The 25,085-nt window shown below is 39.8% G+C and overlaps 1 protein-coding gene and 1 pseudogene across 1 annotated transcript; both read left to right on the top strand.

Annotated features, from left to right (window-relative positions):
* Positions 1-393: 393 nt before the first annotated feature.
* On the top strand, positions 394-6,398 carry LOC120291699 (disease resistance protein RPV1-like). The gene is made up of 5 exons (XM_039309390.1): positions 394-494; positions 997-1,470; positions 1,578-2,673; positions 4,865-5,146; positions 5,631-6,398. The coding sequence occupies exons 1-5, from the start codon at positions 394-396 to the stop codon at positions 6,396-6,398; spliced, it is 2,721 nt and encodes a 906-aa protein (XP_039165324.1).
* A 734-nt stretch (positions 6,399-7,132) lies between these two features.
* Positions 7,133-24,184, top strand: LOC104436911 (annotated as a pseudogene).
* Positions 24,185-25,085: the final 901 nt, after the last annotated feature.

Raw genomic sequence — 25,085 nt, 5'->3', positions numbered from 1 at the left:
GTCATTGACTCATGTAAATTAGAGTGTATAAGAGAATGAAAGCAAGTCAAGTCAAGACCTTTACCAAAAAAGAAAAAGAAAAACAGCAAGTCAAGTCAAGACAGCGCTGGATCTCTCAAATTTCAACGAAAGCACGTAGATAGGTTCCACGCACTTTCCCACTAATGTGCTGTGGATCGGTGGAGATCACAGCGGGACCATGGGAGTGTTGCTCGTCAGTTCTCTTTTCTTACTTTTTCTTATTTATTTAAAAAGCAAGTCAAGTCATGATGATGCTAAGTTTTGCGCGTCTCCAAGTCATGATGCTGCTTTGACCAAAAAAAAGAAAAGAAAAGAAAAGAAAAAGCCATGATATGCGGAAATTACGCGTACAATGATTGTTGTTTCCGTGGCATGTCTCACAGCGGTTCGATTAGCATGGAGAGTCTTGGACTGTCAGATGGCAAGAACTTAGCATTGTCCAAAGCACGGATATTAGATAATGTTGTGTGTTGGTAATCTAATGTCGAAGGCTGAAAATCGGTGGAGATCCCAGGGTTGTATTTTTTGAGCACTCCTCAGGTAGTCAACGACACCTTGCTCTTATCTGTTTCCTACTTTGATTGCTCCATTTTCTTCTGATTAAGCAAGGGGTGTGAGAGTTCTTTTATTTTCGTTTGAATTAACTGAGTTATGAAAGACATTCGTGCAATTCGCAGATCTGGACTGTGAAGGCTGGCTTTCTTTCAAGGCTCTGCTTGATCAACCTCTTATTTTAAAACAAAATAAAAATCTCGTTGGTCAATCACTACATGATGTACATCCAATCAAGAAAAAGGAAAATGGTCTTTCCGCTCTCTTCCCTTCTCTCCAATTCATTTCTTTTCTTTTCACTTCATTTCCCTCTCAACTTAAATTGCCAATCGAATTGTAAAAGAAAAGAACCCACCCACTCAGAAGATCCAAATTCCGGGGTGTCTTCCTTGTCGACCGCTTCGGATGGAAGAGATCATGAAGGGGAGATGAACAGCTGAACGGGAATGCTTACGAAGTGTTCTTGAGTTTTAGAGGGAAAGACACTCGTAAAGGTTTCACCAATTATCTCTATTCTAGTCTTGTTGATGCAGGAATTCACGTGTTCAAAGACAACAATGAACTCCGTGTTGGTGAGGAGATTGGTGCGGAGCTTCTCTGCAGCATTACACAGTCCACGATCTCTATCCCGATTATCTCTGAGAACTACGTTTCCAGCAAATGGTGCCTTCGTGAGCTGGTTCATATGTTAAAGTGCAAGAGGAGTAAAGGGCAAATAGTGTTGCCCATATTTTACAAAATGGAACCCTCACAAGTGCGACATCCTACAGGGAGATTGAGAGAAGCTATCGAGGCACATAAAAAGAATACGGAGGAAATTATTGTGAAGGAATGGGAAGAAGCACTCAAAGAAGTCAGCTCTTTGAAAGGATGGGAATCGGAGAAAATTGATAACGGGTACCTTATTCTCCAACAAAATGTTGTTAAATTTTCATAAATAGATCTTTCTTGAAAAAGATTAGACATATCGCTATCCTAAATTGATATTCATTGTTATTTGACAGGCATGAAGGAGCATTGGTTAAAATTGTTGTTAGAAAAGTTATGGCCGAGTTAAAAAGACTTTTTTTGTTAAATGTTCCCAAGCAGTTGGTGGGAATCGATGATCATGTGGAACAAATTATGAGTAGGATAGATGCAAAATTCAATGGTACAAGGATTATTGGAATTTATGGAATGGGCGGCATTGGTAAGACAACTCTTGCAAAGGTGTTATACAACAAACTCTCTAGTCATTTTGAAAACCGTAGCTTTGTGGCAAATATTCGAGAAACATCTCAGTGCAAGGGCACGGAATTTCTACAAAAGCTGCTCATTTCTGACATAGTAGGAAGTTCAATTGATGTGTCTAATATCGATGAAGGAGTCGATATCATCAAATGTCAATTTGCAAGTAAGAAAGTCTTAATTCTTCTGGATGATGTGGATGATCGTACTCACTTGAATGCTTTGATTAAGGATGGTAATTGGTTTGAACTGGGAAGTATAGTCATCATCACAACTAGAAGCAAAAGGATTCTCGATGAGGCTAGGGCAAGCTACATGTACCAACTCAACGAGTTGTCTTTTGATCAATCATTGATTTTATTTAGTAGACATGCATTTCGAAACGATTTTCCTCATAGTTATTATGAGGCTATCTCTTCTGAAATCGTATCTACTACCGGGGGGCTTCCATTATTTCTTGAAGTTGTAGGTTCATTCTTATGTGGAAAGAAAGAAGAAGTATGGAAAGATACATTAAAGAAATTAAAGAAAGTGCCTGATAAGACAGTGCAAGAGAAGTTGAAAATAAGTTACGAAGCACTAGATGACGAGGAGCAACAAATATTTTTGGATATTGCATGCTTTTTCATTGGATCACGTAAACAAAATCCAACTTACATGTGGGACGCCTGTAGTTTTCTCCCAGGGAGGGGGATTGAAGTGTTAAGTCTTATGTCCCTAATTAAGATTGACAAAGAGGGTGAGCTAATGATGCATGATCAACTGAGAGATCTTGGAAGGGAAATTGTTCGTTTGGAAAATCCAAGGAAGCCTCAAAGACGTAGTAGATTATGGAATTCTGAGGAAGCTCTAGATGTAATTGACAGAAACAGGGTAAGAGTTTTCTCTACTTATCTTAGTAAGAGAATGTGGTTCCATCTTCCCTTTCTATTAATTACCTGATATTATTTATTTGCTAAATATAGGCTATCATGTTATAACAATAATTTGTTTATTGTTCAATTCTTAGTGAACTTCTTTTTCAGCAAAGATTTAGTTAACATTAATAACTTCATCTTATTTTTGTGAAACAAAAACTAGTTTGAGTAAATGTGGCACAGACTCACTAGTTTGAGATTTTTTTTTTTGACATGACAATTAGTATGGGATAAATGTGGAACAAGTCTATTGGTTTGGGATTTTTGGTATTATTAACCAAAGTAAATATGGTTTTGAATTTCGTGTGATTGTAATTTTCATTGTTAGCATGAAAGTTAATAGTTAATCACTAAAATCAATTATAACATATGGATGATTTGTACAAGCATCAAACAAATGAGTTCAAGTATCATGAATGTCGTTAAGTAAGAAAAATTAAACATAAACATTGAGATGCAAAACATAATGAAATAACAATACTTTTCAGCAAACATTTTTTCGCACGAAGGAAAATGCAATTAACTAAATAGAACATTGCTTGGAAGTGAAAACAAAATGATATCTATGAAGTTGTTGACAAAAATACTATAAACACACAAGAAACTTTTAATGTAAAAACAAGTAGGGATTCATATGAAATAATAAAAGTTTGAAGGAAAAGTTGAAACCACCAATGTGCAATTCGTCACCTAAAACAAGAATTATATTTGAGTTTGTAAAATATTAGGTTACAATAAAAGAAGCATGCAGAAGACTCGAGTTCCTTAAGAATACAAATTTTATCAATTTTCATGTCCAATCTGTTCATGGAGAAGATCTCATTAATCCATGGGAAAATTGATCAAAATTTAGATGACTACTACTTCAAAGTAAAAAAGCAACACGACAACGAAAAGATAGCATCAAATATCTATAGTGATAAAAAGAAAAGTAATGATCATGTATAGAACGTTCGATGTTATCAATCCTTCCACATACAATGAAAAACCCTTGTTGAAGAAACAAGTGAGAAGAAGGGAATATGAAACACATGCGTACCTTTTGCAATGACATTCTTGTTTTCATTTTGATTATGTGAATTGCAACTAAAGTATATCCAAAAATATGGGAGGATTCTACAATTGGGATTCTTTAATTTTGATAATTATATTAGATGGCAAGTTTGATAGATATATTTGGACGGTTAGAGCTGTATTGGTTCACATATACATGATAGGAGTAAAGGTAAGGTTATTCCATATATAAAGGGTATGAATTTTGATAGATATATTTGAGCTAGTGTATGCATGAAGAGAGGCCTTCTATTGTATTGCAAATGGATGCAAATTTTGGAAATTCATAAGGTGCAAATTGCAAAGGACATAGTTGGATGAGGAAAAAGTTCAAGAAATACCACTTGAGCTTCTCATCTTTAGATAGATTAGATAAATAATATGCAGCCACAACCTTTCATTTCACAAATTGATGGGGAGAAGCCTAAGCCATAGTAGTAAGGATCATGTATATAACATTCAATGTCATCAAATTTTCCTTCCACATACAATTAAAAACCCTCAACGAAGAAAGACATGATAAGAAAGGAACGTAAAACACGCGTACCTTTTGCAATGACATTCTCATTTTCATTTTGATATTGAGAATTGCAAACAAAGTAGACCAAAAAAGTGAGGGGATTCTACAATTGGGATTCTTTAATTTTGATACTTATATCAATGGAAAGTTTGATTGATGTATTTGGACAGTTAGAGTTGTATTGGTTCACATATACAAAATAGGAGTAAAGGTAGTGTTATTTCGCATACAAAGGGCATGAATTTTGATAGATATATTTGAATTAGTGTGTGCATGAAGAGAGGCCTTCCATTGTAGTTGCAAATGGACACAAATCTTGGAAATTTAGAAGGTCCAAATTGCAAAAGACATATTTGGATGAGGAAAAAGTTTGGGTACAACCGCTTGAGTTCACATCTCTACACTAATTAGATAAATAGTATGCAATCACAACCTTTCATTTCACAAAATTGAAAGGGAGAAGCCTATGCCATAGTAGTATGACAACAAATTGAAATCAATGCACTTTTTCTTATGTTAGTTGGTCTCATCTCATCATTCAAAATTTATGGTCCACAATGTTTCCAAAATGTAGGGTACTAGAAAGATAGAGGCCCTTTCTCTTGGCAAATATGGTATGGGAAGAACATATGCAGCCAAACAACTTAAAAAAATGACTAACTTGAGGTTCCTCCAAGCGGATGGTGTCGATTTCATCGGAGATTTCCAAAGCTTACTTCCTAAATTAAGATGGCTTCAGTGGAAGGGCTGTCCATCGAATTTCGCTGCGGACAACTTTCACCCGAAAAAACTAGCTGTACTCGATCTATCAAATAGTGCCATTTCGGAGGACTGGGGAGGATGGGATTCACTCAAGGTAAGACGTAAAGAAGGCATTGAAGTATTTTTTAACTTAATATTTTTTTCCTTGTACATATAACATTTGAAAATTGATTTCATAATTAAACTAGCCGTTTCTCTTTAATTTCATAGTATTAAAGGAAAACATGGTGCCCAATGATTGCATCTCTCTTTCACTTAGATTTGTCATGTGCTTTTTTGTAATACAAGTTGCTTATGTCTAATAAGCAAATATCTCCTTTGAAATGTTATTCGGAAATAAATGCAATTAGCACTTGTACACCCTAACATTCTTTTGCAATCAATACGCTTAAAAGACATTTATCCATTGGCATGGCCAAACACTACTAAAAGAGACATTTAAAATTAAGTAGGACAACCGCGAAGGAGTAGAGGAGCACGGGGAATTCTTGAGGAATTCGGTGAAATACATAAGAAGTAGTGAAAAATCACAGGTTGTAATGGTTCACTTACACTGACATACCCTTTCTTTATTGTAGAATGCAATTGAGCTCAAAATTCTCAACCTTACGGATTGTGACTTTTTGAAAAGAACTCCTGACTTGTCCACTTTCAAAAGGTTGGAGATTTTGACTCTTGCATGTTGTTGGAATCTGGAAGTGCTTCATCCTTCTGTTGGAAATTTGGCATCATTGATCGAGCTGTACTTAGCAAGGACATTGATTACAGAATTACCTGAAAGCATTGGGAATTTGCAAAATCTAAGGATCTTGTGTATTTATGGAACTGGCATAATGGAATTGCCTCATGCCATTGGAATGTTGAAAAATCTAGAAAAGTTGGAAGTTTGGGATTGCAAAAACCTGGAGCGACTACCTAGTAATATATGCGAATTGATTTCGCTAAAGGAGCTCTTCCTTGACAGGTGTGAAAAGCTTCGTGAATTACCAAAACTACCCTCTGGCTTAACATATCTAAGTATTACGCGCCAGGGGCGGTCTTTGCCGCATCTTTCCCAGCTAACCCGTCTCAAGATGCTCGCTCTTCGTGATTGCCATCGGCTTGAGTGTGTCCCAGAGCTTCCCATTGGACTATCGGAGCTTTATATTGTAGGCTGCGAAAAATTGAAAGCCTTGACAAATTTGTCAGACTTGAAACACTTGCGCCGTTTTAGTTTATATGAATGCCCATCTCTTGAAGGATCGCTCGACGTGTTGAATTTTAGGCGTACGCAGATGGGAGAACTTGGCTTGAAAGAGATCGACTTCCCTCCGTGGGGCTTAGAATTCTCCTGTGAGCAGACCTGAAGAGCTACGGGGGGCAGAAGAGAAGGACGGCTCAACGTCCATGGAATCTCTCTCTCTCTCTCTCTCTCTCTCTCTCTCTCTCTCTCTCTCTCTCTCTCTCTCTCTCGCTACTAGTCAGTCGCCCTGCTGGTTTCCCAGGCCCGAAGATCGAAGCCACCGTTCACACCGCCCATCCACCGTAGGCAGGCGTGCAGTTTGGTCAGCGCGGCGGAGATGACGGCGGCGAGGCGACGAGGCGACGCCACGGCTGGCAACGCCCTCTCCATCCGCTCTAGGTAAATGCACGCACGAGTCTCTCGAGCTTTCCTATGGTCTCTCAGCTTCAGCTGCATTTTATAACCTCGGTTGGACCGCGTCGCTTCGTCGCGCGAGCTCATCGATTGTTCGGATTGGAGATTTTAGTTTGCTCGTAGTAGCTAGTGCGATAGTTTCGGCAGCAATCGGTAGTTTCGGCAGTTGGAGCTGGAAGTCGCGCTGGCTGCTAAGGTTCTGTCGAGATTTGGTGTGGTCTATCAAGTTGCTCGAGTTGACCAAGGTCACGAACCTAGGTTTGCTGTTTTGAGCTGAGGCTAACATGTACTGTTTAGTCAAATTCCTGCATTGGCGATGTTGTGAAAGCTCTAAATCGGCCACGAGTGGATGTATAGGGCGTGATGCAGATGATCAATCAATCGCATTTGAAGTTTAGAGTCGATCCATTTCATGTCGTAAATTTGCAATTGCAAATAGTTGAGATGGCGGTGTTCAGTTTCCTAGCAGTGGCCTTCTACGTCTTCCTGGGACATGTTGCTTAGGAGCAGAGCTGCTGAAATCACTGTGAGACAATGTTCTCTTTTGTGGTAACTCCCTCTTAGCGTTTACTTTGTGCCATGATGAAATTGATTGCTTTTCCTTCGTCACTTTTCTAGGAATTGATGGGATTTTCCACATATATCCCCTGATTTTCAGGTGTTATTGCTGATGTTTCAGTTTGTCTGGTGTACTGCAATAGATCCGATGGATAAGACCAGTTATAGAAAGAAGAAGAGATGCCCCATAGCAATGGTGCTCACGGAATTTTGTGCCAATTCCTCGAGCTTGCCCCTCCAATTTCAATGCTTGATTCGCCTACTTGGCTACTTGGACATTCATACATGTTAAATTGTTATTCCTGTATTTAGTTGCTCCCAAACTTTCTTGTACTAAAAGAAATATCTTACACTCATTTTTAAAAGTGAATTGGGTCGTCGAGTTTAACCTACGTCCAATTATTTACCTTTTCATCTCTGCTTTTGGCTGATAAGCTGCTGGAATTTTTTCCTTTAAATTGATGGTAATTCATTGTTATGCTATGCTGTGTTGATAACTTCCTCCTGGACTGGTTAGAGCATTATGACTAGTGGTTGTTAATTATAAACTATACAAGATTTTTTTACCTTGAAAATCGTATATAGGATTGCTATCCGTATAGGATGCAATTAAAACAATGGAAGTTGGTCACATCAAAATCATTCCCATTGGAGATGTAGGATGGTTTCTAACTCCGGTCCCAAATATCCTACTTTGCCTATTTAATTAGCACTCAATCTCATAGTAAAACCAAATTAGGCTCCAATTCTCCTTTTGCGTGACCCATTTTACGTCTAATACAATATCTAAAGGCCAAAACTGCTAATCAGGGCTAACCTTGGGTTTGAACTATAAGGGAATTATCAATTAAGAATGAGATGTTGCCCTCATCCTGAATTAGATTGGATGGACGATTTAATAGTTGGTGGTGTTAAGGCTGAATATACTTTCTGTACAGACTTGTGAGAATCCATAAGCTTTTCTTTGATGTAAGAATAATCTTTTATTGGTGGAGTTGGAAGTGGGCTCTACCTCCATGAGAGCTTGGATTGGGGTAAAGGAAAGGTCTGCTGTGTGTCCATAGATAGCAATGCAGCACAATACCAACACCTTTGTACTGCAGCCATCTTTTTTGGTTGGGGACAGAATTCTTTTTTACATAGTAGCACATACCTCTTTAACTTTTCTATTTTTTTTTCATCCTCCTCTCTTCTTCTTTTCATTGCCATTATTGGTTTTGCGTTTGTTTTATTCTCTTCTTTACTCATGCCCCAGATGCTTCTCTAGTTGACTTTCTCTATATAGGCATGAGAGTTTCTTCAATGATGTGCTTCCGCTGTGGTGATGCTCTTGCTTTTATCTTCTACTTTTGAACTTCATTCCCTTTTTTCAAAGATAACATACAGGTGTTAGTGCAGAAGAAAAGATAGAGAATCTATCACTTTAGACCTTAATTTTCTGTAGTCTTATGATCATTGATCCAAAGTCCAATTTCAATCATTTTTGGCTCAATCTTAACAACCTTTACCTTAAGGGTTAGATTTTATACTGTAGGGATTGCCTTCCATGTGTGTATGATTGTGAAATGTCGTTTTGTGTAGCCGTGACATGCCATCTATTTATAACTATCTAAAAAAGGAATGTGCTTGGCATATTGACATGGGAATTGGCTCTAGGCAATCTGTTGGGATGCAAGATCTGCTTGGCACTTGTGCTCTAGAATCTAATCCTCGTGGTTTCTCTTGTTTTGGATTCTCTCCCATGATTGCCCCAAATTTTTACTTTTTGTTCCCCTATTCATTTATGAATTGGATTACTTCTTTTTTCATGTCTAGTTTAGGATACATTTTATGACATATCCTTTATGGGGATCTTATACTGTTTTCAAGTTTTCGATTGGCAAGGATCCTCCTCATAGAAATACATGTATTTCTATTATCCTTGCTATTGCCCTTTTGGTTCCTTTTTTGACAATATTATCATTCTAGAGTGACAAATTTTCCATGCTGTTAATCAAATAGTTCAAATCAAAGTTTTAGTGGTGATCTAGACGTAATCAAGTCATTGACTTGATTGGATAGTGACCTATGTGTTGCATCTTTCTTATAACAGGATGTGACAGCAATGGTGCAACAAGCTGTGCAATATGTTGACTAGACACTTGATCTTGAGACCAAGATAGAGATTATTAAGACACTTAACTCTGTCGCCGCTGGGAAGATGAATATGTGAAGTCAAACTCTGGTGCAGCTTATGTTCATCAGCAATTTGCTTTTATTTTGTGATTTATATACCTAGTTTCGTAATGCAGGTATATTTTGAAATTGAGAGAGCATGGTTGTTCAAGAAACTTGCAAAAAAAAAGGAAGAACGGGGTCTTCTAGCAGTACTGATTTGATGCAAGAAATGGGGGTAACTAGAAGTTGACTTCTGTTCTCACTGATCTTGTAATTGGTTTTCCCTTGTCCTACATTCCTACGACGGTTTGAAGTGCAGGTAGGAACTTTTGGAGCAAAGGCAAAGACAGAGAAAATTGCCCTTATTTTTGAACAAGTGTGGGTCTTTTCTATTGCTTTTAGCCATTCATGCATTATTACTATGATTGGTTTTCTGATCGATGGATTTTGCAGGTTTGTCTGTGCAAGGGTTATGTCTGTGCACGTATCATTTCCAGGAAGATCAACTCCCGAGTGTTTGATGCAAATCCTTCCATAGAAAAGAAAAAGTCTAAAGAAGGTGAAAACATTGTGGAACAAGCGTCAGCTGATATTCCATCTCTTTTGGAGTTGAAACGGATATGCAATGACTCATGATACGGTAAATTGGTGTTTGCTTTTTGAATGTTGTGTCCACTATCTTTGACTAATTTGTTTTTGCTAATCAAGTGCCACCTGGTATTCAAGTTGTGGTTCACCATGAACTTGTATGGCTTTATATACGTGGCACATACTCTTCTTTCTTTCTAGCTGTATCGCAAACTATGACGTTCCATATGTACTTGATGGATTTGAACTCGCATCTCAGTTTACCTCACATTTATGTGGATAACAATGTAGGTATTACTCACATAACAATGATTGCCTTGAGATTTGTCGATACTATAAGGGGATATATGAGATTCCATCGGTAAAAGGCAACCCAAAGCAGTGAATACGGGTGAAGCTCTTTCCTTGTTAAGTCCTTATTGACTTTTTTAAGGCAGAGCTATTCATACTATGATTTAATTAAACGCAGATTCTAAGGAAAATCTGCTAGTACTTAGTTCTATCACCACATGATCCTATGTGATCAAGCCTTCGTAATGCAACTTTAGAGGATAAACATCTCTAAAAAATTCTTTACCAAAAAAAAAAAAAACAATTAAACTTGACCAAAAAGACATCTCTCAGAAATTCCCCAATTCAGCTACTTTTCTAGGAGCCTCTTGAGAGAATCATTGAACATGTAATTACAGAACTTGTTGTTTTTCTTCTTTTCATTGGATCAGCACTCAGATGTGACTCAGTTTGTTGTATGCAGAATATTATCATTGTTTTGAAGTATTGCTCGAGGATTACCTTGAAGAGACTTGCAAAGCTGTTATGCCTCAGTGTCCAGGTTTGAGTATGTGGAACATTTGTTGAGGTTCTTTATCAGTGTCACTCTTTATGAACGATTGCCTAGACCCCTCATTTAATCCTAAGCAGCCTCTCTGCCTGTGATCCCCAATTGGGGCATGGCTGCTGGACTTGGATACAAGTTCCAAATATGTATAAAAGAGGTTTTGGTGCATTGAAAGCCAAAGATTTGTCATGGATTTGAGGATGTCGTCTTCATTGTTTTGTTTTGTAAACATTCTGATTGACATGTGTACTTTTTGTTTTTTTTTTGGCTTAGTTAGCTTTTGCTCATAAATTTGTTGTAGCTGTAAGCGTCATTGTTTGGCATTGTGAAACCATTTCTTGTTTCATGGAACCTGAATCTTTAATGCACTTTAGAAGCATGGGAGGAGCTCTGCTATATTGCTAGAAATAGCTGAGCAAGCTTTTTCTGCTGGTATTGACACTCACCATTTCTTGTGTTTCAAAAGTATATCTTGCTAGAGATCTTGATTAATGTGTACAGAAAATCTTTGTAGCTGAATCACTTGAAGAAGAGCTTTGTGTTTGGGTTCTCTTACTCTGTTGTTAAGAGCTTTAATCAATCACATTAAATCAACACTATCATTTGACAGACAGACCATATAATGATAATCACACACGCTGGTAAGATATTCTATCATCTTGACCTCTTACTTCTATATTACCTTTTTAGGAAGCTGAGAAGCATATCTCCTTAGTGGTTGTTTCCAAGTACGTGGTGGCAATGGCAAAGATAGAGCAGCCAATGGGAATTGTCAGTTTCGAAACGGCACAGCAATGAGATTTTGAACTCGGGCGACAAATTTGGAAAAGCTGCTTGACCTTGTTGAGAAAAGTTGCCACCAAATCCCCAAGGAAACCACGGTTCATAAGGCTGCTTTGAGAGCTTGAATTGGTTGAATGAATGATCTCTCTCCTCTCGATGCTTCCTATATCCTTTCCCCCTCTCTCTCACCGAAGAATGCTGTTTCACATTGTGGTGGGGACTGGAGATATTCATCATAGAACTTTCGTGTAGCTGTCTTAAATTTGATTGCATATTTTGCGGGTGGACCAGATCCCGGCCTTGTTTCGGACTGAAATGATGTACTGAATACACTTTCTCTATAGAAATGGAGTTTGGTCTTTTCATCTTTCCTCTTTCCTCCCTCCTTTTAATTGAAGATTTGCGGGCTTTCAGGGTCCAGAAAATGTACCAATGGAACAGGTATCAGGAAAAGATGTGCACTCATTTGGACTGAAATAAACGCCTTGTTACATAATTGTGTTTTGCATTGCAAATATTGCTGGTGCTTGTATTTTTTCTAACATCGGGGATAACTCTCCAGATTAAAGGCTTAATTAATGCTACTTTTCCATTTCATTTCATATTCAAAATGAGCACCTGTTTCTAGGAGGCTGTATTTCAATAATATGTCTGCAATTTATATCTCCTCAAGGGACGTTATTTTCCTCCAAGTTGATACCTGTTAGGGATGAACCTTGTTCCCTAAAATTCCAGCTCCTTCATTTGCTTCGTGGAAACTGAAAAATTGGGAAAAGCTATGGCTACATCTTTTGGCTGTGGAAATAGTTATGCCCACTAGTAAATAGCACCAATTTGTTGGTGAAAAGCACCATTCTACTTTCTTCACAAAGTAAATGTACAAAAACACATAGGCAAAGGAGAGAGATCAACACAGCTGGATTTATGGTGCTCTCAATCCCCAAAATTCGCCAGGTTCTTTCAAGCTCCTAGGGTATGAGTTCGTAGTTTCAATGTCCTTTCAAATTCTTGATGAACTGTTTATGTGTTAGAGTTCAATCCTAAGAAGATTCACTTCGTTTCTCCAATCACTAGGCAATTTACTCTTCAGCTCATTAGTCATTCCAATGCTGGGATTTTTTTCATTACTGCAATGAAGATTTTGTTCTAGCGAGTGATGTTCTATTTTGACATTCCAATATGCAAATTTTTATCTACTGTTGCTTTCTTTTTCCTTTTTTTTTTCCTTAAATAATATTGGTCTTCATGATATTGGAACTGCGAAAAGAGTCGAGTTTCAAACTTTCAGAGGAGAACCGTATATAAGTTTCCAAAAAACACATGAACTATATTACAAGTTTGAGCAAGGTTATCTGTATGTATCATATTGCTGGAATAGTGAGAAGCCTTTTAATGAGTTTATTCACTTTATGACGAGTAGCAACATCTCACAGTCTATCTATAGTCCACCAGTATCTAGTAGAAACAATGACCCTCATGTATTATGCACTTACACAATAAGCTTACGGCAATGCACATGAACAGGACTAGCAGTGTGACACCGAGAGATGAAGCATCACTTCCAAGTGGTGGCGGAGATGTGGTGTTGCCGGTGGTTGTGTCTAGCAGTGACAAAGATCCCGCTGGACTAGAGGTTGGGCCGATGGAAGTTTCATTGATGGTGACCACCAATTTTTGGCCGTGAGAGAATGGTCACCATTGGGAAAGGTGTAGATGCGAGCAATACTCACCAGCGGCAGCAACGGAAAAGGCTGCCGGTCCGTTGCTTAGGGTGGTGAACGGAGAAGCAGCGTTGCAGTTGTTGTTGTCATCCTTTGACATGTACGTGACATTGCAGTTGTTGTTGTCGGAACCTTTATTGAACACTACAAAAATGATGGAAGATCATCCGGCATTGAAGAGTGAAGCTCAAGATCGATTGCAGTTACAAGTAATCAAGAACGGACTAGTCAAAGCAAAGTCCTTTAAAATTATGATAAGCGGGTATCTGATTCCTACTCGAAGAGCACCAAAACGAGAAGGGCGCGTTGGGTCACCCACTCAAAGGACATGTTGGTGTTGGAATGGATCCTTCTTCCTCTTACTATTTGCGCTTAGCTATTTTGGCTGGGCTTGTGTTATAATCTCAGGTTGAGGTTGCCCCTTAGATCTCCACTCTTAGTCGAGGGGGTGGTTTTCGAGCGCAAACATAGGTGGGAAGCAAATGTTGTGAACGATACACATGGACTGTATAGTGAGTCACTAGCTTTGTTGCCTCGACTAAGTATAATACTTTCTTGAGTGGTTGATGACTGAGATTGCGATCGAAAACGAAGGAAAAGGGTGCTTATCGTTCATTCCCTTTTAATATAAAGCATTGACAACTGACTTTTGATGGGAGTGAAATTACTCAGACTCTAGGATGTTGCCCAAACAGATTGTGGGATGGGGGTGGGAATGGACGAGACGCCACAATGCTCAAACCAATTATAATTGGATTAAGGAGGATGATTTGATCATGGGCTGCATTCTTGCAAATTCTTTAGTCTCTATTCTATACAATTTCTCGATCATTCCAACAACCGACCATAATATTTTGACTAATTGATATCTATAAAAATTCTGCATTATAACTAGATTAGAACATATTGCAGCTTAGATCACTTGTATGTAATGTCATATTGCTTAATCTGAATTCCCACTCCGGGCAATAAAATTGATTGCTTTATGATGTTCTTGCTGGACCAATATCGCAGCTAAGATCACTTCAGTGTGTTAGCTCAACATCTCTACATGAACATATGATCCATTAGAAACAACTCTCACGACGAGAAAAAATCAACGCTACATCACACGGATCCCATAATCTACACTACGTGAATTCCATGAATAACTCGCACGATGTGAAAAAGGGGATCGGGGGCATTGTGAGTCTTTCTAAAAAAATACAAAGAGGAACTAAGACTCAAAAGGGCATTTTTGGTTGATGTCGTTCAGGAATCAGTTGAGCTTTGTTTGTACCAAGCGTCTAACCCTCAAAAGCTAGAGAACTATGTTATAGTGTGTAATCTCAACATCTACACATAAACATTTGCCCTGAAATGCAAAATGCATTTGCGATAGAGCAAACCAATAGAAACACCTCTCAGAAGAGAGAAGATTGGTGTAGCACCACACCGATCCTATGTATGCTTTTCACGAATTCCACTGATAATCCCCCACAATTAGCCATGAGAAAATGCAATTTTGGAGGCCGAAGATGGCGAGAACAATTTTTTTTTTTTGTAAATGTGAGATATATTGAGCTTTAAACCAACTATACAAAAGATCTGGCTCCAAAAACTTTCACTCATAGTGACAACACATTAGAACGAGTGGAAGGGAGCCGAAGTAAAAGAAAGCCAGCCGCAACACTACACCAAACCTAACAAAGCAACGGCCAAAAGGACAGGCATAACAAATAACAAAAGATCCACCCTTAGGCAAGAAGAACGAAGCAAGGAATGGTAGCCTTCAGGAGAAGATCCACCACATCTCCGCATAACCAAGCAAGTAGAGAACGCGAACCAGTAGCATATACTAGCCTCCGAAGTCCCCGACCACGCAAACAAAGCTTCTAGCCACAAAAAGGAAGGTAGCAAACCCGATCCTCCAACGTAACCCAAGCCCAAGAAGCACCCGTGAAGCAATGCAAGAGGACTAGCAAACCAAGGCAGAGAAGGTACCCAACTCTAGTTAGGAATGATCGGCACCGTAGAAGAAAAAATGGAGGGGTCGTGTCATGCCCCGAACCTCGAGCGCGCGCACATCCCTTTGCGGTCGATACAAATGCAACATTCCCAGGATGCATCATCGACCCAATCGTTTTAAATGTACATGCGGAAGCGAAACAAATACCCCTGACAACAAACATCATGGGATAGGAAAGCAGGGCACATTTCATAAAAGCCAACTTTTATTAATAACGGGTTTAGATACAAAAAGAGTTTGGTCAAAAGTCTACAAGATTGACTCTCAAAAAGGAATTGTCCTATAACATACTAGTCGGACACAAACGCCGATCCTTCAGATTTCATCTCCACAGACTTCGGGACTTCGGTCCTTCACGACCACCTTCTAAGGACCTGAAAATGGTTATACAATAACCAGTGAGACAACGTCTCAACAAATCCACCCCTTAAACCCTTATTAGGAAGGAAATACGCCTCATGGCGATCTAGTCACACAACCACACAATGAGAACAGAGGACTTACTTCACCTCAGTTTCTTCCTGCACGTCAGCATAGTTCATATCACAAATGCATCTAATTAATGTACATAACAATTGAAATGCCTCAACAACTCAACAAATCACAGGGGTCCCGATTATAAGGCCAAATTGTTATGACATGTCTCATACCATGTCACACAGTTTTGTCTCATAATCAGGCACATCAAACTCAACCAATCATGCGTTCCAATTGTTAATTAAACCCCTCTAGGGTACTGCCGACTCCCATGTTAGGCAGTTTACTAGCGTAGCTAGGCATTGTCTCTTCTCCATTGAGCACGGCTACGTCACAAAGACGGCTATCCCGAAGGAGCTTAGATCCAGAATCTACTGCGACCCGCTACCCTAATGCATGGGTAACCCGAAAGTGGGATTTAGTAATATCCGGTGTAAATGCTAGGACAGGTTCTCTTTAACTAACACACGACCAATTAATCTCGGCCCAAGACACTGTGCATTGCACTCAAATGCCTCAATTAAAATGGTGATCCTAGCCTATTTTCTTTGTATTAAAATCATCCGGGAAAATAGGCGTGGGTACACAGTCAATTCAAACCAGAAAAGTGATACTCTTTCTTTTTGAAATCCCACGATTCGATATAGTCATTAAAACCACTTTCGGTGTTAAAACTCGACACTTGAGATTTTCAGAATAAAAGCCATATTTTCACAATCACCACTCAATTTCACAATCCAGCAATCAATTGCATAATTCAACCACCCACAACAGTCAACATGAAATTCCAGTCACCGGCTATCCAGGTGGCCTAATTTCTGGAAAATAATAAATAATTAAATATATTCCAAAAATAAATAAATAAATACTAAAATATATTAAAACAATTTAATAAAATAATATTTATAATTTCCAAATAATTAATTAAGGGCCTAATCACGATTACACTAATTTAATCATATAATTAGCCTGAATTAATTAACCACTAAACTAATCCATTCACTTAATCTAATTAGCATTTAACTAAGCTAATCTAACCACCTAAACATGCTTAGCCTAATCTAAACAATCCTTAAGCATCATTAACCTCCTAAGCAAGGTTTAGTGAGTAAACTCACCGGTTTAGCAATTCGGTGAGTCCACGGCGACGGCAACGCCAAGGCGATCGACAATCCTCCTAGCGGCGACACCAACCAAGGCTGGGAAGGGCTTGAAAACAGGCCATAACACCTCAAAGCCCTGCTAGCTTTTTGCTTCTGTTCTTGGCTGAACTGCAAAGAAGAAACCAGCAGCTTCAACGGCGAAAACGGGCTAATTAGAGCTCCGGCGAGGGGGTGGCTAGCAACCGGCAGCACCCGGGGGTTAAGGGGGACTTGCTGGTGGTTGGTATGGGTGAAAGAAGGGTCGAGATGGGAGGAAAAACGAAGAAAATGCGAAATAGGCGGACCAAGTAGGCGGATCGACGGATCGGCAATCGGCGGCTTGTGGCGGCCGGACGGGATGGCTGGCGGCTCCGTTCGGGGCGAGGCCGGGCTCTTCTGTACAGTTTGGATGTGCTAGTCATGGTGGTGGGTGGGGCATTGGCTGATTCTCATGGGAAGACAACTTTTAACTCGAGTTTTTAACGAAAGGTCGCCTAGAGCGTAAACCGGAAGAAGGGAAAACAGAGGGGGAAAAGAGGTCTGGCGGGCATGCGATGGACTTGGGCGGCTCAATTGGTCTTCCTCTGGTTTTCTCAAGCTTCCAAGCACCCTCAACAATGGAGAAAGCCTTGCTTCAAGGAGGAAGAAGGTTGCTGAAGAGAGGGGTCCCTAAAATGCCTCATTAGCCTTCAACACTTGTCTATTTCTCCTCACACATGCCCCCACCATCCATGGCCCTCACCCTCTGCCTTTTTCAGCCACCAATCTTCCCCAACAAGCTTGCCAAAGAGTCCCAAAAGGTTGTGTACCCCATGGCATACGAATTTTGTGGAATTGGCCTTCATTTCCATTCAATTCCCCTTCAATCTCATTCAATTTCTCATCCAATCAATCCCAATTGAAGCCCATAATTTTATCCAATGTGTCCACACTGAAATCCACATTTTTCCTTATCCATAGATCCCACTTGCATCCCAAAAATGCGACCAAAAGTAGGCCTACGAATTTCCCGATTCAAATTACCCTTACTTTGGATTTTTCGCCGAAAATCTCGGTTTGCAGAAAAATCTTCGGAGGATGAGTCAATGTTCCTAAAATGACTTGTGAAATGAAAGAACTTCCAATTTCTAAAATCGGATTCAATTTCATGGTTAATTTCAATCTGGCGCGATTTGAGCGCGTCTTAATCTACATGATAGCTTTTAGGAATTTTCGGTGCATTTGACTTGTGGTTGGTTATTTTCAAGCCATAATGTACATCTTCGACATATTGGCGATTCTCAGTTGTCGTAAAAATCTCGAGATTTCAAATACAAACATAGGGTACAGAAAAGACAGAATAATTAATCCAGTGTCGTTCAATGAGAATTTTGCCATCAAGTGGAATCACTCACACACTGATCACATATTTTAGTCGAATTGACCTATCTCTAATCTCTAATCTCTAATCGATTTGGATAATGCCGTATTGACCCTTGTAGATTAGCACAATCGAGTAATCGATTTCTAGTCGAATTCTCAAGTTTGTAGCATTAAAATTCCTTAACAGTTTCACCTGATCGATTAGTTAACTCGTGAGTGACCAACTCAGAGAAAAATGATATAGGCACGTCGATGAAAAGTCCGACTTATTCAATTGAAAGCAGAAGTGGAAAGTTAGGATGTCACAGATCGATACCCCAACTACGTTGTAGCCTCCTATTCCTTGGATTATCAACCACATTCTTGAAGGTCAAAGCTTTGTCCCCGACCACTCTGATAAGATGATTTTTCAAAGCCGACACCACCAGCTCCTCTCCCCTAAAGATAATATCATTCCTCTTCTTCCAAATCAAATGACACAAGGCCCTAAAGAAGAACTTGGCAATGGAGCGAAGAAAATCCTTGCCTGAAAGGAACCTCAAAACCCATTGGAGGTTCTCTGACCAAGACCTATTCCGCCACGGAAGATTGCATATAGCAGCCCAGAAAAAAGCACGACTAGCCGAGATACAACAACCAAAGGAAAGGTGGTCGATATAATTGGGCGCAGAGTTACAAAAGGCATACAACGCATTGTCAAGTCTACCATAAGAGAGGAGGCAAACCTAGGTAGGTAGACAGTTCCTGTTAATCAGCCAGAGATTGAATTGAAATCTTGGTGCAATTGAACTGTTCCAAATTAGTGAGGCCCAAGGGACACAGACCTTCTTCCTCCTAATGGCTTTCCAAGCTGAGGCAACCGAGAAGACGCCGGAAGAGTTCCCAAGCCAGGTAAACCGATTAGGGGTCTGAGAAAGAGTAGGGAGGGAAAAATCCCACATCTCCAAGGTCTTGAAGGCGAGACTAGAAGGGGAGAAAATGTCCGCCACCGTCGCTTGCCTAGAAAGCCCCGAGCTATAGCTAAGAGAGTCTGATATAAGCGAATTTAACGAGCCTCTCGGGTGCTAGTGGTCAAACCATAAAGACACTGATAAGCCAAGACCAATTCTCCAAAGAAAGGATAACCGAAACTCTCTCCTTAGCTGCAGGATCTTCTTCCAAGCCCACGTACAAAAGTTGGTTTGCTTGCCACCCAAATTTTTTTAAGAAAGTGGAGTGAATCCATTTGCACCATAACGATTCTTTGTCTATAAATAGAATCCAAATGTACTTGAGCATGGCAGCTTTGTTGCAATCACGTAGCCTGCGAATACCCAGTCCTCCCTCATCCTTCGGGAGACACATATCTTCCTAGGAGACCTTTGCCCCACTAGCACCAAAGCCAGGGCCTTTCCAGAGAAACTATCTCAAAATTTGTTCTATGCTGTCCAACACAGAACAAGGAATGATAAATACACTAGCCCAAAACGCTTGGATAGAGTGAAGGACAAACCTGATCAATTGGAGTCGTTCTGCGAAGGAGAGGAACCGTTGGGTCCAAGATTGGACCTTGGAAGTGATACGATCAATAAGGGCAATGCAATTCGCCTTCCCAAGCCTAGAGGAGATAATGGGCACCCCTAGATATCGCACCGGTAGCTTCCCTTCCTGCAAGCCAAGGGCCTGAAGGATATTATTCTATAAGGATGAGGACCCACCTGCAAGAAAAACCTCACTTTTGTTTACATTTGGCCGAACCCACTCTAGGAAAAGAAGGTATTGAGGCCTCATTTTAAATGAGAAACAGAAGCCAAATCTGCCTCACAAAAAAGAAAGACATCATTAGCAAAGAAAAAGTGAGATAAGTTCAAAGCTTTGCACCTCTAGAAATATTTAAAATCCGGTAGCCTAGTGCGAGAGCTCAAAACCCAAGAAAAAACCTCCATCACCAAGGTAAAAAGATAGGGAGACATAGGGTCCCCTTGCCGAAGACCCCGACCACCAGAGAAGAACCCATGTAACTCCCCATTAATCTAAATGGAATACTTCGGAGTATGTACACAAACCATGATGCGCCGAATAATCCACTCAGGAAACCAAAAGCTGTAAGAGTAAGCTCAAGGAAGACCTAGTCAACTGTATCATATGCTTTCTGGAAATCCACCTTAATTGCACACTTGGGCAAATAAGGGTCTAGGTGAAATCTAGCAAAGAGCTCTTGGGCCAAAAGAATATTATCTCTGATCCTCCTACCCTTGGCAAAAGCATTCTAGGAGGGTTTAATCAAATCATGAAGCACAACAGCTACACGGTTAGCCAGAATCTTAGTGATAACTTTGTAAATGGTATTGCAGCAAGCAATGGGCCTAAAGTCAGAGACTGCATTTCCATTATGGAAATTCAAATCAAGAGCATGGTTTTGCACTCGATAAACCATTTGGTAGTGTAATGTTGCAGCAACAGAGTCAGCAGTTTGGGGAGCTCCAGTGAGCTGATCCTGAACTTTTAGAAAAGAAAGTAGCTGGGGGTCCGAAAGAGCTATATTGAGGGAACTTTGGGCACCAAGGCTAGTATAGTGTTATTAACCTCCTGTAAGAGACGGCCCGAAATGAAGAAATCCTTCACAACCGCTAGAACCAATGGCCCCACTATCTCCCAATTACTCTCGAAGAACTCAACAGTGAAGCCATTTGGTCTAGGTGCTTTGCCTCGAGCTAGAGAAAAAAGAGTGTCGTGGACCTCGAAGTCAGAAACCGGACGAGAGATGGTACTAACCTACTCACCAATAAGCGGACACCAAATGACCTCCTGTAGCTCTTGCAAAGAAGGCCTAGAAGGGTCATGCGGCACTAGAAGATTTGAAAAATAGGAGACGAAGACCTACTGCACCAACTCTGGATCAGAGACCAAGGAGCCAGAGGAATCCATAACAGAGAGGATCCTATTCCTGAGTTGTCTTTTGTTAACAGAATGGTGGAAGAACTTGGTATTCCAGTCACCTTCCAGAAGCCACCTGATTCTAGACTTTTGTCTGAAAAAGGACTCTTCCTGGCTTCGCAAGTCCACAAAGGTGCAATGCTGAGACTTCTCTAGTTCTGCAAGAGCATCACTAGTCAGGTCCTGCTGGAGGCTAATCCGAGTAAGCCAAAGAGCATTCCTCGCTTCTGCCGTCCTCACAGAAATATTAGAGAATGATTCTCTGTTTAGCAACTTAAGATAGGCTTTAAGGGCCTTCAGCTTGACAATTAAAATATACATGGGAACTCCTTCAGGCAAGAATATAACTTTTTGATCAAGACAAAGTGTCAAATGGCAAAGCCGTCGTAGTAGGAAAATTTTCTCAAGCCAAAAATAGGAAAAGTCATTGATCAAGTAGCATCCCATGTGCTCCCAAACCTGCCCTCTTGAATTAACGAAATGATGCATCGTGACAAGTGAATTTTCTGAGAAACTATAAAACGAAGCCAGACCGCACAATGCAATTCTATGATTTGAACAATGAAAAAGAATGAAAATTTCTTGGAAATTTTCAAATCTGACTTCATCAATATGGAATGAGATGTTGTTTAGAAGGAACTATGTTTTGAGGAGGGAATATAGTAATAGCATCCATCAGCCCACCATTATCAATTGGGAAACCAAATGTTGTGTTTACATACAAGATTGTATGGAAAGCTTGCGACTTTTGCTAGCTGTTAGGAACCTAAGGACATTAGTCTTCGATCCTCGGACTTAATAGAGTTGACACATCTCCGGCCAACTCTTATCAAGAATGGTTACTATTTTAAAAGGCTTCTTCTTGCTCTTTTGGCATGAAATTTCTTTTTCTCATTTGAATACCAAAAATGAGCAAATAGTTGTCTCATACCATATTAAGAGGAAAATCTATCAATTGGCTCAAAATTCACTTATATATTCGACTTGAGCGATTTAAATTTCCAATCCTATTTAACCTCCGATTTTATATTGATCAAGGTGAGCTTTCGTTTCTCACCTTGACTCTAAATTTCCAACCACCCTTTTTATTTTTGTCCACATGCAAAGTCAAATCAAGTGTAAAATCCAAATGGTGTCAATAGCCGCGACCCACCGATCGCCTTAGAGGAAAAGAAAAGGAAGGAATTCTCATCTTCATTGCAAAGATGGCCAGCCCAGCCCACTTAATTCTCGGGCTCCATGGGCCGCCCGGCGAAGACTTGGGCTGGAATCTCTATCGGCTGTTGGATCTTTTCCGAGGCCCTTGACGACCCAATCCGACCCAAATTCGACTCGCTTCTTTTCGGATCCCCCGATTTCTCCTCCATTTTCATCCATTTTCATTTTTATTCCCCAGTGCTCTTTTATTTATTTATATATATTTTTGCTCTTTTATTTATTTATTAATTTAATTTGCTCTCGCATCAGCATGTTCAAAGAGGAGGAGGAGGAGGAGGAGGGGAGGAGAGGGAGAAACAGAAGAGTGGAAGTTTTCACGAGGGAGGGTTCACCAAGCGCTCTTTCTCTCTCCTCTTTCTTCCCTTTCTCCTAAGGCTCTGAATCGATCATTGTCGGAAACTCTTGCCAATTCCTCGAGCGTGCCCTTACGATTTCTAGGAGCTGATTGAGATGGTGAGTTCGCGTCCCCGCTTTCAGATTTGCAGCGAGTAATTGGCTGGTCGATTGCCGGCTCACCTGATAGTCCTAGGCAGATGGCATTGGGGCAACTAAATAAGGGGGTTCTTAGTGTGTTTTCGCCTGAACTTTGTGGTTTAGTACCATGAGTACTGAATGTGTCTAACATTATTGAGTTTGCGGATGCGCTATATTGTAAATGATTTTCTTTCAGGGTCTGACACCTTTTATTTTTTTTTAATTGCATTTTCTATTGAATTTAACTTCTCACGGGTAACGAATTATTCAAGTTGGCAAGATTTGGAAGAGTTGATAAAAAGATGTGCTTTTGGAACCCTTTTGTGGAAGCTTGGAGTTTATTTCTGTGGAAGGACTAATAAAAAGATGTCTTTTCGAAGTATTACTCAAGGATTATCTTGAAGTGACTTGCAGAGCTGTTGTACCTTAGCATACAGGTTGATTATGTTGAAAATTCGTTTATATCCTTCATCAATATTAATCTTTATGAATGATTGATTGCCTAGAGCCCTCATTTAACCTTGAACAGCCTCTCTGCCTGTGATCCCTGTGGGGCATGGTTGCTGGACTTGGATAAAAGTCTCAAAAAAAGTGGAAAAGAAGTTTTGGTGCCTTGAAAGCCAAAGGCTTGTCATGAGGTTGAGAATGTTGTCTTCATAGTTTCGTTTTGTAAACGTTTCTGACCAACATATATGTGTGGACTTCACCTAGTCAAATTCTACTCATAAAATTTGTAGCTGTAAGTGTCATTATCTGGTATTTTGAAACCATTTCTTGTCCCATGGAGCCTAAAATTCTGATGCCCTTTAGAAGGGTGGGAGGAACTTTGCTATCACTCACCATTTCCTGTGTTACCAAACTGTATTTTGCGATTAGAGCTTTCTTATTATGTTCCGAAAATCCATGTAGCTGAATCACTCAAGGAAAAGAGCTCTGTTTTTGGGTTCTGTCACCTCTGTTGTAGAGAGCTTTAATTGTTCTATATTACCATTTTAGGAATCTTAGAAGCATCTCTCCAAAATGGTTGTTTCCAAGTCCCTCGTGGCAAAGATAGACAGGCCTATGGGAGTTGTCTCGTTCCAGATGACAAAGGACAGCAATGTCATCTTTAATTTGTGGGCGACACATTTGGAAAAGCTCCTCAATCTTGTCGAGAATATTTTTCACCAAATCCACAAGGAAACCTTGGTTGATAAGGCTGCTTTGAGAGCTTGATGATGTTCTTAGTTGAATGAATGATCTCTCTCCCCTCGAGTGTCCCTCTATCTCTCACCAAAAGAGAAGCTGAATAATGCTGTTTCGTATTGTAGCCTGAAGTGGGACTAAAGATGTTTATCATATAACTCTCGTGCAGCTGGCCTTAATTTGATTGCTTATTTTGCAGGGGGACCAGATCTTGGCCTTGTGTGGACTGAAATGATACAATGAGTACACTTTCTGTATATGAATTAGGAACTTATATTGGTCTTTTTATCTTTCCTCTTCATCCCTCCTTTTCATTGAAGATTTTTGAGCTCTCTGGGTCCAGAACTTGTGCCAATGGAATTGGTATCACCACAAGATGTGCACTCAATGCAACAGAATGAGCATGTTAAAATCTGTTTTTGGCATTACAAATTTTGCTGGTGCTTATTTTTTTTAACATTGGGAATAACATTATCTCTCCATAGAAAAGGCCGATGAATGTTATTTTTTTTATATCATTTCACATTTGAATTTCATCTTCAGCAGAGAGAGCCTGTTTGTTTTGGACCCAATCTTGGCCATCGGCGGTTCTAAAAACCTGTTTCCGGGGAGCTTCATTCAATTAGATAACTGCATTTTTTTATCTCCTCAAGAGAGACATAGTTTCTCTCCAAGTTGATGTTTTGATGTCATTTCCATAAGACACTCCGTTGTGATGTCATTTCTCTATATAGTTTCTGTCACTGAAATGTGTCTGATTCCGATTGGTTTTGACATCTCTCTCAGCTCTTGGCATGTGTGTGTAATAGAGTGAGAAGCTTTGAAATATTGAAAAAAATGCGTTTTTTCAACGATCGTAAAATTTCAGATTTGATGGAAATTATCTTTACATAGTCTCTTCCCATTTTCAATCTACTATAGATGCTTCTAAGTGGTAACTTAGCACTATTTCTTTGTTTAATATGTTTTT

The sequence above is a fragment of the Eucalyptus grandis genome, chromosome 3 (genome assembly GCF_016545825.1).
Source record: "Eucalyptus grandis isolate ANBG69807.140 chromosome 3, ASM1654582v1, whole genome shotgun sequence".
Lineage (NCBI taxonomy): Eukaryota > Viridiplantae > Streptophyta > Magnoliopsida > Myrtales > Myrtaceae > Eucalyptus > Eucalyptus grandis.
Note: the sequence above shows the minus strand (reverse complement) of the source record. Positions and strands in the feature narration are given on the sequence as shown.